This window comes from Tupaia chinensis, unplaced genomic scaffold, assembly GCF_000334495.1.
Source record: "Tupaia chinensis unplaced genomic scaffold, TupChi_1.0 Scaffold000098_1, whole genome shotgun sequence".
NCBI classification, from domain to species: domain Eukaryota; kingdom Metazoa; phylum Chordata; class Mammalia; order Scandentia; family Tupaiidae; genus Tupaia; species Tupaia belangeri.
The window spans coordinates 1,023,165-1,038,208 of record NW_006159560.1 but is presented as its reverse complement, the minus strand read 5'-3'; the positions used below and the strand labels follow the sequence as shown (position 1 = coordinate 1,038,208).

At 44.0% G+C, this 15,044-nt stretch overlaps 1 protein-coding gene across 1 annotated transcript in view; it reads right to left on the bottom strand.

Annotated features, from left to right (window-relative positions):
* Positions 1 to 15,044, bottom strand: part of NR3C2 (nuclear receptor subfamily 3 group C member 2) — a 450,621-nt gene that overhangs the window by 21,739 nt on the left and 413,838 nt on the right. The window contains 2 exon segments of the mRNA XM_027769929.1: positions 6,035 to 6,192; positions 12,127 to 12,257. Of these exon segments, the coding sequence (XP_027625730.1) occupies positions 6,035 to 6,192; positions 12,127 to 12,257 (289 nt within the window).

Here is a 15,044-nt window from a genome sequence, read left to right as displayed (position 1 = left end):
GATTTCTCACTTTCTCTAAAACCTTTTTTTTAAAAAAAGAAATAAAGTTAGTTCAGTGGAAAATGAAATTCAAATACAAATTTTTTCCAGTGGAAAAAAATCGAAATCCATAGCTTTTTAAATACACATTTTCTGTGAACTTTTGGAAGAGCCTCCCCCTAGACACACACACACTCACTTTCCCTTCTCTGCAGCAATGTCCCACTGCTGAGAATAAGGCCTGTTTTTGGAAAGTGTGTACACCAAAACAAAACTGCAATGGTATTTCTATCTAATAGAAAAAGGGCAATTTTAGCCTTGAAAGAAACTATTCATATCATCTTCAATATTCACGAACTGTTCAATACAGCGTCGGGAACATAAGTCCCTGCTGTCCAAGAATGAGCACAGGCTGTGAGAAGGTCTCTGGATTTGTGCTCCTCACCCCTGCAGGCAAGGAGCGGCGGCTCCCAACAGTTACTGAATGGTGACTGTCCATCCTCTCTAGCAGAATGAGGAGTCCCTACGCTTCTGGGGCACCCGAACATGTGCAGGGCAAAAGCCCATCTCCTGGGAGCCTTTCCACACCTGCTTTCTTCCAGACATTTCTGGGGAAGGTAGATGTTCAGTGGGCCTAGGACTGCTGAACAGTGCTGACCGAGCAAACTCGCTGTGCTCACACGTGTGTGCACGGCGTGCGCAACGTGTGCTTAGAGCTGTGTCCAGTGTCCTGAGAGATGGCCCTCGATGACGCTACTGAAGCACAACTTGGATCCGTGTTCAAGGGGCTCTTATTTGTCTGGCCAATTAAAACAAACACTCTCCTTCCACTCGGTGACCAGAAGCAGGCTCTAACACAGAGCCAGTGTGCCGCGGAGCTCTTTGTTCCCTTGAAGAAAATTCCACAAGTGTTGATTTACTAATTTACTCTAATGAAAAACGCCGTAGGCAGTCTCGAGTCTGAGTAAGCGTGAATGTTAGAAAGGTCCCTCTAGACTTACAATGCAGTTTTCAATGTTCTGTCTGGAATACGAATATAAATAGCGCGTCGAGATTCTTTGCCGGGCTACCTTTATGGACAAGCATTTTTGATGCTTTAAAGGTTTTGGAAATAAAATGATTTAGAAAATGTGTTCTCTTTCCAGCCATAAATTTACCTTTCCATTTTATTTTATTGTGTGTATATATACACACACAATCAAATATATATGTATGTATATATGTGTGTATATATAGACACACAGTGTGTATATAGTGTGTATATATATGTATATAGTGTGTGTGTGTGTATATATATATATATAATATATACATATATATATATATATATATATAGCATGAGGATGCATGTGCTTACCAGAGAGAGAGAGCCAGAAAGAGCGAGGGAGAGGGATAAGCACCCCACAGTGAGCATGGTCGTGTTATCATCTCTCCTCCATTTCTCCATTCTGTAGGATTTTGAGCATTCACACACATGTGCCTAGTGTTTTTCAATTCACTGGGGCTGGGCTTCTAGCTGGGTTTGGCCATGTAGGATCCGGCTCCCTAAACCACTAGGCTACTGGGCTGGCCCTGCTCTCCCATTTTAAGCAATCAAAGATAGACAGGGAAAAAAAGAGAAGAGAAGAGAAGAGAAGAGAAGAAAAAGAGGAAAGAGAAATAGAAAGAAAAGAAAAGAAAGAAAAAACACAGGAAAGCACAGTGATGCTAGAAGAAAACATAGAAATAAAAAAGCTTTGGGACATGGCTTACACAGGATTTCTTAGATACAGCACTGAAAACACAAACCGTAAAAGAAAACAATGATCTTCTGGGCTTTATTATAATGAAATAAACAGCTCTTCAAACGATACTGTTAAAAGAATAAAAAGACCAGCTAGAAAATAAGAGAAAATACTTGCAAATCATATATCCCATAAAGGATGTGTATCTAAATATACAAAGGATCCTCAAAACTCAAGAATCGGAAAACAATTTTCAAAAAAATAAGCACAACAGTTGAACAGCCACTTCACCAGAGAAGGCAGAGAGATGGTGAAGGAGCGTGTGAAAAGGTGTCCGACATCCCTGGGACATGCAGCTTACAACCCCAGTGAGAGATCACCACGTAGCTATTAGAATGGCTAAACTCAAGACTGACCACGCCAAGTGTTAGCGAGGATGTGGCGCAACCAGAATGCACACGCTTATTATGGGAACATGAAACTATACAGTCACTCTGGAAACCAGTTTGGCATTTTCCTAATAACTGGAAGTACACACACCAGACACCCAGGTATGCTACTACTAGGTATTCACTCAAGAAAAGAGAACATACACCATTGTGTCTACACAATGACGTGTCCTGAACGTTCACAAGGCTTTATCTGTAATGGCCCCTACCCTGGAAACAACCCAGATGCCCACCAATAGGTGACCGCACAAAGGAATCGTGGAATAACCACGATGGGATATGATGAAGCGGTAATAATAATTACAGAAAAGAACTGCTGCTCTGTGCAGTAGACTGGATGAATCTTAGCATACTGAGGAAAGTGAAGGAAGCCAGGTCAAACAACGAAACTACACACTGCGTGATCCCATTGCTACGAAACACAAGAAAATACAAACGAACCTGTATTGACAGAAAGTAATCAAGGAGCGGAACAAACAGATGGTATAATGGTTACGTTGCTGTTCTCCCACACAGTTGGCCGCGGTTTGAGTCCCGGACCCGACGGCTTAAAACTCAGGCCAGGAGTGTGTGCACGCATGCCTAAAATCCTGAGAGGATGGAGGAGAAGGGATTGTGGCATGGCCATCCCTCCTGGGGGGTGATTTTTCGCTTTCTGTCTCTGTCTCTCCAGTGAGCTCATGTGTCTTAACAAAAATCTCTTAAAAAAAAAAGAAAGAAAAAAGAAAAAATAAAGCAACTTGGGAGCAGAGAGTAGCAAAAAGGGTGATTGTGGCATGGCCATCCCTCCTGGGGGGTGATTTTTCGCTTTCTGTCTCTGTCTCTCCAGTGAGCTCATGTGTCTTAACAAAAATCTCTTAAAAAAAAGAAAAAAGAAAAAAGAAAGCAACTTGGGAGCAGAAAATAGGAAAAAGGGTAAAAGGAAGCCAGGAGGACACTCTTGGGGTGCCAGATAGGTCTGCTCTCTGAGCTGTGGTAGTCTCACAGGGGAGGACTGCACTGACTTACCCAATTGAGCCCTTTACATTTATTCGGTTATTGTATACCAATTATACCTCAATTAAGACAAAACGAAAGGCACTAGCTTTCTCCAGGAAATGCTGCAGAAAGTGAATGGCGCCACCCTCTGACGCTGCTCACTGAGCTCCTCCCATGTGCAGGCACGGGGCTACAAACGAGTTCCACAAGGAGCTTCCACCCTGGGCTCCTGGGTGTGGCCTTGTAGCAGCCCACTGCACTGCCACGCTCTGATGGCGCCAGAGTCCACACAGCTGTGGACATACAAATTGTAACTCTGTGGTCTCGTTATGTGTAGATGGCTTCAAACTGGATCATCTGTGGGGCTGGCAGGTGGAGTGGTGGTTAAGGGCGCTGGATTTCCACATGGCCAACCGTGGCTCGAGTCCTGAACCCGGTGGCTTGCTTTCTCACTTTCCCTCTCTCTCTCTGGTCAAATAATAATAATAATAATAATAATAATTAATAAAGTTAAATGAAAAAAAAATTTTAAATGGATCATCTGTTATCAAATGTTGTGATGACAGTTATGTGTGAGGAAACATCAACAAGTTCATGCAAAAGTGGAATTCAAGTATGAGTTTATTCTTTTAATTAATTGATTTTTTAGTTTTGCTATTGGGAGTGTGCACTCCCCAGAGAGAGAGAGAGAGGAGGGAAAGTGAGAAATCATTCACGGGGCAGGGGAATGGCCATGCCAAAGTCCCCTCTCCTTCATTTTTCTCTAGGGAGTTTGGAAACACACACACACACACACACACACACGCCACGTCTAGTATGATTTTCTTTTCTTTTTTGAGAGATTTTTGTTATACGGCGCGTGAGCTCACTGGAGAGACACAGAGACACAAAGTGAGAAATCACCCCCCCCAGGGGCAATGGTCACACGTTAATCCAATCCCTTCTCCTCCATTCTCCTCTCAGGATTCTGGGCAAGCATGTGCATGCACCTGGCATGAGTTTTAAGCTCTTCGGTCAGGGACATGAACTGTGGTCGACCATGTAGGAGTCCAGCATCTTAACCACTACACCACCTGCTAGCCCCATCATTTTCAAGCCGCAGGGTCAGAGAATCAAACTGCACAGTCAGCTATATAGGATCCAGCTGTCTCAACCTCCATGTTACCTCCTGACGCAGTATTTATTTTGGTGCAAAAAAAAAAAATTTAAATTCATGAACACTTTAAACACACACACACACACACACACATTATTCATGAACTTTCTGAAGGCCCTCTGTACTAATTTAGCCATTGCATCTGTGCAAGAATGACAAAACCCCATTCTAACCACTACTGAGAAGGCCTTTCGACGAAAATCAACAGGAGACGGTAAATCTGCCACGTGTCCACATGTATCAATAGGTAAGCTCTGGTTTCACCATAAAGCCCATGGGAGACTGGGCACTAGTTCACTGTATTTCTGTTTGGGGGCACCCTGGAGAGTAACATCTGCTGTGAACCCCAAAGCCTTGCCTGTCATCATCTCCTATTTCTCTAATTTCCCACTAAGCCGTGCTCTAGAAAGCCTCTGAGATTCAGCAAAGCTATTTTGAATATACCTCGTAGGAACCTCTCTCTTGGCCCAGGAAAAGTTCACAGGAAGCAAAAGTCAATGAGATGCCCAGTATCAAACACTCGGTATCAAAGACCGGAAAGCGACATTCTTTTCTCGATCAACCACCTCTCGTTAGCATTACAGGTAACATCCCGCATGCACAGGCAGACGTCTAAGAGAGGAACCATTACTTCAGTATAACTATTAGAATTCTGGTCATTAAACTGTCAATATTTTCCTTCACGACAGAAAAATATTTGAAAAAGAATTTATTATTCAAAACACATATGCAGGGGTCAGCAGGTGGTATAGGGATTAAGGTACAGGACTCTCACATGGCCAACTGAGGTTTGAATATCGGACCCAGGGGTTTGAAAATCACATTGGCTATGTGTGTGTGTGTGTGCCCACGCTCTGAGAGAACAGAGGAGAAGGGATTGTAGTGTGGCCATCCCCCCTGGGGGGGGATTTCTCTGTGGCCATCCCCCCTGGGGGGTGATTTCTCACTTTCTCTCTCTCTGTCTCTCCAGCAAGTATATGTGCCCTATAGCAAAATTCTTTCTTAAAACAAAACAAAAGCACACATATAGGCTGAACTTGGGCAATAAATCCTCCCAAAGAACATATGGAAACCTTACGAATGTGAAGAACTAAGTTCTGCATACAACATTTCTGGAATCAGAACTGGAGAAGCTGCTTACACAATGTAACAAAAATAAAACTATTCTAAATGCCATACCAAGGAAGTTCCTCAAATCAATATTTTGCAGAAACTGCTAACCCACCCCTGACTGCAGCTATAACTGATGAAATGAGAAACAAGCTCAAAATCTACTTTTTGTATTTCCCCAAGAAAGGCGACCCTTATGGAGAATTACGAATGGAAGATTTACAATTTCTGCTGAGATGATCCCAAGCTGGCCCTGAACCACCAATAATGTTTTTGAAAGATCGGGTTATTAGATTAACAGTTGTAGAAGATGGAAACTATTTATACAACATGAAAGCAAACATTTTGATGGACCAAACATTTCCTAAATTGCAGGCAAAAAATGTGAAACTCGATCTGACACCTGTAGCATTCCGGGCCTCCCCAGGCCAGGGCACAGAGCCCCACCCTCTGCTGTAAATGGGTTTGGTGCAAAGGCAGAACAGCGCTGTCCTCCTCGGTCGGTATTTAACTCTCGCCTATCCAGCCTCCCACTAGATAATTTACCCCAAAGCCTTGAGAACTCTGCGATGCCATTTGGTCACCGGCGTGTGTGGTTGTGGGTCTTTCACATAACGGGACCTAGGGGCTCTACTTACGTCGTGCATGGAGTCCAGGAGTTTGGTCAGTTGGTAGAACCTCTGCCAGCTCTGCCCGGAATTGTTGGGACACTTCGTTACCATCTTCCTCAGCTCTTTGATATAATTCGCCCTCATTTCTTCAAATGCAGCCTGGCTTTTGAGGCCATCCTTTGGAACTGTGTTAAAGAACACAGACATGTGAATTCCCAGGGTGGAACACCGCTTTGGCATCTTCGCGGTGAGTGGCCTAGAATAGTCCGAGGTCAGATACCGATTCTGAGGGTAGATGCTGAATCTCGATGAAATGCATTTATGAATAAATATGGCGGTTACAGACCGGTCCACACTTGTACACACACACAGAAGAACAGTTACAACCGCTGTGTGCAGCACCACGATAGGCTTTGCACGTACGAGCTCACCGCGTCCTGGCACTAATATCATGACATAAACATTAGTCTCCCTTTTCAGATGAGAAAACTGAAGGCTGGAAGTCAGTCAGGTCACTTGCCCAAGGGGACAATCAATACAGAGCAGGGAAGGGGGCCATATAAGCTTAGGTTTATTTGTTTCCAAAGCCTCCTTCTTAAGCACGCCTCTCAGGCTGCATCGCCCTCTGGTCTGTCACCACAGTGTTTTACGCACCCCAACTTGCCAATACCTCAGCGGTTGGAGCGTATATTTTGATTTTCCAGAACAACTGGGAGAGCCAGAGACAAGCTAAGCTGGGGCTAGAGTGAAAAAGCAAATCTTTTTATTCAAGTACAAATATAAAAGATGATCTGGGATCCGCAGCCAGGATGTGGCATGGCGGTTGGAGAGCTGGACACCCACATGGCTGACAATGTTCAAATCCCCGATCTGGCGGCTTGCTTTCTCTCTTTCTTTCTCTCTTGCTGTCTCTTTCTGGTGAGCCCATGTGCCCTGTAGCAAATTAAATAATAATGATAGTAAATAAAATAAACAAAAAAAAGACAATTTGGGAAACTGGCTGTCTAACACAGGGAGAATGCGACCTTCGAAAAGGTGCTTTCGATCGCTATTCCAGGAACACATGACCACTGAGGCACTGTCATGTGACCTTCCAGAATAACCTCCTGGTGGGTGTGTGTGTACGATGGGGCAACAGGAACACTGGCTCTGCATGCAAATCTAAATTTAAAACTTTCAAAGAGAAATTAAATGTATACCTGCTCTTCTTTATGTCGCTAGGGTATAAATGAAGGATTATGATTTATTCCTTCCTTTTACCTCGTGGCTATCTTTTATATTTAACCAAAAATAAATTCACTTAAAAAAATACCACCCTTGGGAGGGCTAGATGGTGGTGCAGCAGTAAAACGAGGTGCTCTGGCAGGTTCATTCCCGTGGACACGTTCTGGGTTTGCACCCGGAGACCTCCCTGAGTATGCCAGGCATGTGTGTGCCCATGATCCAGGGCTAGCTGAGGTGAAGAGGAATCATGACATCAAGACCTTGTGGAGGGACCAGTGCATGGTACAATGGTTATGTTGCTGGACTCCCACGTAGCCAACTGCAGTATGAGTATCAGAGCAGCAGCTTAAAACGCATGCCCGGTGCGTGTGTGTGCATGCCCAAGATCCTGAGAGGAGAATGAAGGAGGAAGGATTGTGGAGTAGCTATCCCCCCCGGGGGGGGGGGATGATTTCTCACTTTCTGTCTTTCTGTCTCTCTCTGTGTCTCTGGCAAGCGCATGCGCCCTGTAGCAAAAATTTCTCTCTCTCTCTAAAAAAAAAGACCTTGTGAGAGTGCTCTCTGTCCCTCTTGTTCATGGAAGGAATAAACATATACACAAAAAAAAAAAAAATGGGTGATACTTTGGAATTCACAACTTGTAAGCACAGCAAGTGCTTCTATGCCCTGCTGAAGGGCAACACCCTTTCCCAGGACACAGAGAGATGGCACAGTGGGGTGGGCGTTCCAGAGGAGCTGAGTGCGGAGGAGATGCTAAATACTCCCTTTGCAAATCTGCTTACACGTTTGCTTTTCATGATGGCCAATAAATAGTTACGTATTAACTCTGAAAAATAAAATCACCTAGAACTTTATTTTTAGGAGAGGAAGACTTAATGAAAATTCATATTTTGATATTAACATTCTGAGTTTGAATCTTACTTTCTCTTCTTAATTACACAGTAGATTTGCCCATGTGTCATAACTGGTATAAATAATAATTTACTTGGCTGTCAGCACTTTACAATGACTAAGTTTGGTTCTGAGTGTTCTGTGTAACCCTGAAGGCCAGGCAGACAACTGTTTTAAATAAACCCTGTTATCCCACATAAAGATAGAGATTACCTTGCAAATTAACTTCTACTATTATGTTAATAATCTCTTTGAGTTTAATTAGTGAGGCTTTTGATTTGTAGTTTATTTAGGTCTATTTTTTTGGGGGGGAGACGGAAAAAAAATTAAATCCCTAATGGCAACTATACAAATTCCTAAGGCCACCACAGGTGGCTTTAAGTATCTGATATTTATATTAAGAGTTAAATAACATTTATGATAGCATTTTTTAAAAAGAATTATTTAATTTTATTTTTATTTTTTAAATTTGCTATAGGGCACATGAGCTCACCAGAGACAGAGAGAGACAGAAAGAGAAAAAGTGATGAAGCAAGCCGCCAGGTCTGGGACTCAAACTGTAGTCGTCCATGTGGGAGTCCAGAGCCCCAACCACCATGCCACCTACTGACCTCAGTGATATAATAGGTTTTTCCCCCTAAAATTAAAATCTGGTTTAAAAGTATGAAAACCAATGAAGAATGGTAATAATTAGGATTTTTTTTTTGGGGGGAGAGATTTTCACTGTAGGGCGCGTGTGCTCGCCAGACAGACAGAGAGCGACATAGAGACAGAAAGCGAGAAATCACCCCCCAGGGGGGATGGTCACGCCGCAATCCCTTCTCCTCCATTCTCCTCTCGGGATCTTGGGCACGCACGCACACGCGCCCGGCGTGAGTTTTAAGCCACCGGGTCCGGGACCCGAACCGCGGTCGACCACGTGGGAGTCCAGCGACATAGCCATTATGCTAACTGCTGGTTCCCAGGATTTTAACAGTAAAATAGATCCATTTTTTAACCAAAATTTTAGCCTAAACTTAAAACTTTCTACAAAAACCAAAAGATGCAAATAGTGTATACTATACATGCACAAATTAATAGTTACAAAATTGTGCAGAGTAATCCTTTCGTTTTTCAATATACTTATAGGATGTTATCCTATACATTAAAACAATGAAGAAAAAGAAGAGTAAATAAATTTTACAACTACATTTCAATACTATTGGGTTGTCTGAAAAGCCATGACGCATTTTTGCACGGAAAAACATAGAAAAATGCATCATGACTTTTCCGACAACCCAGTATTTGAAATATCTACTAAGATGAAGCAAAGACCCTATTTCTGAGAATTGTGCTGTCGAAAATTCTTAGAGATTGCAGCAACATGTATCAAACATTATTACTTCCATTTTACTGCTGTAACTGAAATATACTGTACCAATTTTCCAGCCAGATTTTTTGAAGTTGAAACAAACCCACAAATAAAGGGAACTTAAGCAAAACCTCAGATTTTGGAGGTTTGCCCGGAGTTTCTGAATTTACTTATTAAATGCTGCAGGGCTGCTGGGAGCCAGCCAGACTCTATAGACTGGAGAAGGGCAGAGACAACTGGAGGGAAGTTTGTCTGCTTTCCTCTGGAGGCGTAAAAAACATGAGATTCTCCTGTTGTCATCACCAAAAAACCATTCTCGATTCCCTGGATGTCAGGTGTGTGATATAACATTCCTTTTTTTCTTTTCTTTTTCTAGTTTGCTTTATGGCGAGTGTATTTGCCAGACGAAGAGAGAGAGGATGAGAAAGCGAGAGATCACTCTTGATGGGGGCTGGCCATGCCACAATCCTTTCTCCTTCATTCTCCTTTTGGGATTTTGAGCACACAGACACACATGCTTTTCAAGTCACTGGGTCTGGGACCTGAACTGCGACTGTGCTGTTGACCGTGTGGGATCTGCCTTAACCTCTACACCTGCTGCTCCTGGTTTATCATTCCTAAAGAAGAAAACTGTCCATGCATTCTATCATGGATTGGCAAAGTTAGTTTACAAACCCTACACTTTTGGTGACTGTTAAATTCCTTATGTATGTTTTCTTGCCTTTTTTAAAAATGTTGCTTTTCTAGCATCTAAAAATAATCAGTATTGAAGTGCTGAGCTACGTGGAAGCTGTAGGTAGTGTCCAAATGATATTGTATGTACTGTTGGCTGTGGTGTGAAAGGACAGGCCATGGGGCCAGGAGGTGGTACCGTGGTTACGTTGCCTGACTCCCACAGGGTCCACTGCAGTCCGAGTCCGGACACGGTGAATTGAAAATCACACTGGTTGTGTGTGTTTGCATGCCCAAAATCTCAAGAGGAGACTGAAAAATAAGGGATTGCAGCATGGCTGCCCCCTCTGGGGGTGATTCTCACTTTCCCTTTCTGTGTGTCTCTCTCTGACCAGTCCATATTGCTTGCTCTATGGCCAAAAAAAAAAAAAAAAAAAAAAAAAAGGAAAGATAAGTCACCAGTTACAACTAAGTAGCCAAAATGTATAAAGAATTAGTGTCATAATCATTTTTAGAAAGTATTTTCTTTAAATTCTATCATCCCCTGCTAAGGAATTTTTTTTTCTTTATTTGGAGAATTTTATTTATTTATTTATTTATTTGCTATAGGGCGCAGGTGCTCGCCAGAAAGACAGAGAAAGACAGAGAGACAGAAAGCGAGAAATCACCCCCCGGGGGGATGGCCATACCACAATCCCTTCTCCTTCATTCTCTTCTCAGGATCTTGAGCACGCACGCATACACGCCCAGCGAGAGTCTAAGCTGCCGGGTTTGGGACTCAAACTGCGGTCAACTATGTGGGAGTCCAGCGACATAGCCATTACTCTAACTGCTGGTCCCTAGATTTTTTTTTTTTTAAACAGTAATGGCTAACCATATAGCTTGGAAAAGGGAATAAAACCACTTTCATTGAATTTAAAGATTGTATGTCCCAAACTGTAGTCCTGAAAAGATAAGTCAGGAATATCAGAAACCTGGATAGAGCCACCAAGGCCCTGACTCCCGGGCACAGGTGCCAGGCATGGACCACATGCCCTCTGCTGCCTCCTGAGCCCTTGGGGGCTGGGCTGGGTGCTATTGGTGAAGGATGACAGGACCTGCGGCAAACTGGAGAACACTCCCTGCCCTGGTTCTTCCGATTCAATGAAAATAAAACAAAACAAAAGGCCAAAAGCCACCCCCAAACCTGCGCTGGCCAAAGAAAACACAGCTGTGAGCGGCTATGTGCCCCCACCAGGGCCTGGGTTACCCTTCTGCCAGGGCGTCTGGGATCCTGCCTGCTCCGGCCATGTCCTCTGGGCTGCTGAAGCCACCAGGGCCACCTGAGATCCAGCCCCACCAGGTTTCCCACCTTGATCCACTGAACTGATGGCCTCTTTCCTTTGTCAAGCCACGCCTGACCTGTAGTGGAGTGAGTAATCACTTTGCACAATGTATTAGCATGACCTCTGACCCGCCGAAGTTTCCTGAGGCTAGATTGTGCTTCCCTCTCCTGTGTTTCCTGAATTGCCAAATCCTACCACACACCTTACAGACAGACACCTAATAAATATTAACTTAGTTCGTCAAAGGACTCCTATTTCTTTAACTTTTCCTTTTTTTTTTGAGAGTTTTTTTCCCCCCCTATATCGGGCATGTGCGTTTGCTAGAGAGACAGAAAGTCAGAAAGTGAGAAATCACCCTCCCTCGGAGTGGGGGGGGATGGCAACACTACAGTCTTTTCTCTTCTGTTCTCCACCTGGGGTCTTGGGCACACATGCACATGAGCCCGGTGTGAGTTTGGAGCCACCATTTCCGGGACTCAAACTGTGGTCGGCATGTGGGAATCCAGCGATGTAACTCCTACACCATCTGCTGGTCCAAACTTTTTCTAATTTTTTTTTGGTACCAACTACTCGATACTCTAAATAGGCCACTCTCCTACATGGAAGAGGAGCTGAGAACACGGAGAAAGTGCCAGGGGGGCTAGACGTCAATTTACTTGTGCTTAGTAGCAGCAAGACTTTCATGATGGTGTATTCTTCAAAGGTGAGCTGCAGGCGCACGAACTGAAGGCTGATCTGGTGCATGCCCTGGCACAGCTCGTACATGGCAGACTGGTGCATCTTCTCCCTGCAAGTGAAAAGAAGAAAACGCCTGAGAACGCAAGGTCTGTGATCAAACCCAGACCGGTGGCCCGAGGTGGCTCAGTAAGAGAGCTGAGTCAGAATTTTCCTTTTGGCTTCACCACCGAGAAGATGTGATGGTAAAGACAACTTAGATGGCTTTCATGGAGGCTGGCAACTTGCTTCTAGACCAACGCTGCTGAGCTACCGACAGTAACCTGTCAGCGGGGCCGGAGGCACCCAAACCAATCCTGTTAAGGGTGCACTGTCTGCATTTCCTGTGCCTCTGATGTGGGGTGAGGCTCACAGACCCTTGTTTGTTTTGGGCCAAAGTTCAAGAGCACATGGTATTTTTGTTTGTTTGTTTGTTTAGTTTCACACCATGCACTCATGAGAGAGACAGAGAGAAAGAGAATCACCCCCCTCCAAAAAATAGCCACACCACAGTCCTTTCTCCTCCATTCCCCTCTCAGGATTTAGGGCACGCGTGTACACACGGTGGGTGATAAGACCCCACAGTTGGCCATGTGGGATCCATGCTGAATACTGGTCCAAGCACATGCTATCTGGACAGGGCCGGGCTGGATGCTACGACCAGAGATCAGTAATGACCACTCACTCCTATTGAAAATGGGCCTTGCTTACACGGGTGGTGGAGTATGTCTGTTAACAATTTGCAGCATCATATTCAGACAGGGAAATGAAAATGTTACAAGGTGAGAACCAGGGCCAGCAGGTAGCAGGGTGGTGAGGGCACTGGACTCCCACATGGCCGACCATGGTTCGAGTCCCAGGCCTGGTGGCTTCCTTTCTCATTTTCTCTCTCTCTTGCTGGTGAACACAGGTGCTCTTCAGCACATTAAATAAATTAATAAACAAATAACTAAAATTAAATAAATAAATAATTCTTTAAAAAAAAAAAAAAAGATGAGAACCCAAATGAGGTTGCTCTGGTCAAAGGAGAGTGTGGTAAGAACATCTGGCATGAAATCTACAAATATTTCCACACACACCACCAACCAGTTCCCTCCCCGTCATTCGAAGGTTTCCATCAACACCCACGTATGTAACGACAGGACTCGTTCTGCTCTTTTCTCCTTGAGACGTAAGCAAGGCATCACTTTGATTTTCAGATGTTTCCCTTTAAAGTAATGCACTTTTACAGAGGCCCTGGGGGATTACTGGCTTTTGATGGCCAGACTATAAAAAGTGAAACAGAGACTATTAGTGACACCCATGGAAGGACAAGACAGGCCGAGACACAGGAAAAGAGGTCATGACGGCTGACATGTTTCTGAGGGCAAGCGGCAGCGGGTGGCACCTGCAGGAAAGCCAGGCTGTGACACGCCTTCCCGGGAGCGTCTGGCCTCCCCTCGGTTGGAGAAACCTCTCACATCCCAACCCCAAATGCCATTCATAAGGGACCCGAAAAGGATCCGGGCATATTTTGGTTGGCATTATGGTATTGGGTTGTCGGAAAAAGTCATGATGTATTTTTGCAAAGAAAAATAGATTTTAAAAAAAGTCACAACATTTTTGCGTTTCTGACAATGCAATATATGTCTTTATTCATCCATAATAAGTTAGAAGCAATTTTTAGGTACGGACACATTTTATTTTTTAAAAGATATATATATATTTGTTTCTCTCTTCCAAAAGAGAGCCCAAGACCAAGTGCCCCAGCAGCCTTCACGCCATGACCCACCCCTAGTCTCGGCCAGCCCAGATCACGGCACACACACGTGCTTGATGTACTCAGGTTCTGGAACCCAAACCGAGGGTTTTTCCATACGTGTCCAGCTGCTGTGTCATAGTGTGGCCTCAGATGGACATTTTAAACATCTCCCTTTTGCACGTGCACACACACATACACACACACACACACACACACAGTGGAAACTTAGAGATCTACCACCCTGAATTAACAACGTAAACACATGCGTCAGATTTTACAAAATTAAACATGGCAGATGTAAGGTCAACTCTGGCTTCCTCCTTGATGTGTCCATCTCTTTTTCATTCAAGGGAACCACCCAGCCCAGGTTGATGGCATGGTCAATAGCAAACTGGACTGTAGTGCTGGAGGCCACGTGGCTGGACATGGGTTTGGATCCACAAATCGGCCTGAAAATACGCTGGACATGTACATGTGTGCCCCAAGACCCTGATGACCCGGAGGGCTGGGAAAGGGGGATACTGGTGTGATGAGACCTTGTAAGGGTGCTTTCTATCATAAATGAAATGAACTTTTCTAAAAGAGAAGGGACACACTAAGTTTGGGAGATTATCACTTCCTCTTAGATGTATCTATTTTACTCATGTGTATCTAGCGCTCAAGACAGTATTCACTACTGCTTCGATTCATGTAAATTTCAAATTAGATATGTCCATCCTCCTGTGACTTATTTTTGTTCAGTGGGTAATTCTGAGATGGATCTATTTTAATAAAAGTAACTGTTCACTCATTTTAACTGCTCCAAGCTTTGAATCTATCACTATTTACTCATCCACTCCACTACTGATGGCACGTGTCTTGTTTTCTCCTTGTTGCTATCAGGAACGAGGCCCAGGGAACAGCCTGATGCATTTCTCGAGGACACAGAATAAACACAGAACGGCTGAGTCCTAGATCTGTGCCCATTTGTCATGTTTTTTTCCCACCAGCAGGGGATGAGAGTTCCTTTCACTCCCCCTCTCACTGAGGCTTGCCACTGTCCAGTTTAGCATAGTATAAAAGAAAAAATGTGTATGTGTATATATATATATATATATATATATATAAAGGCCAGGGACC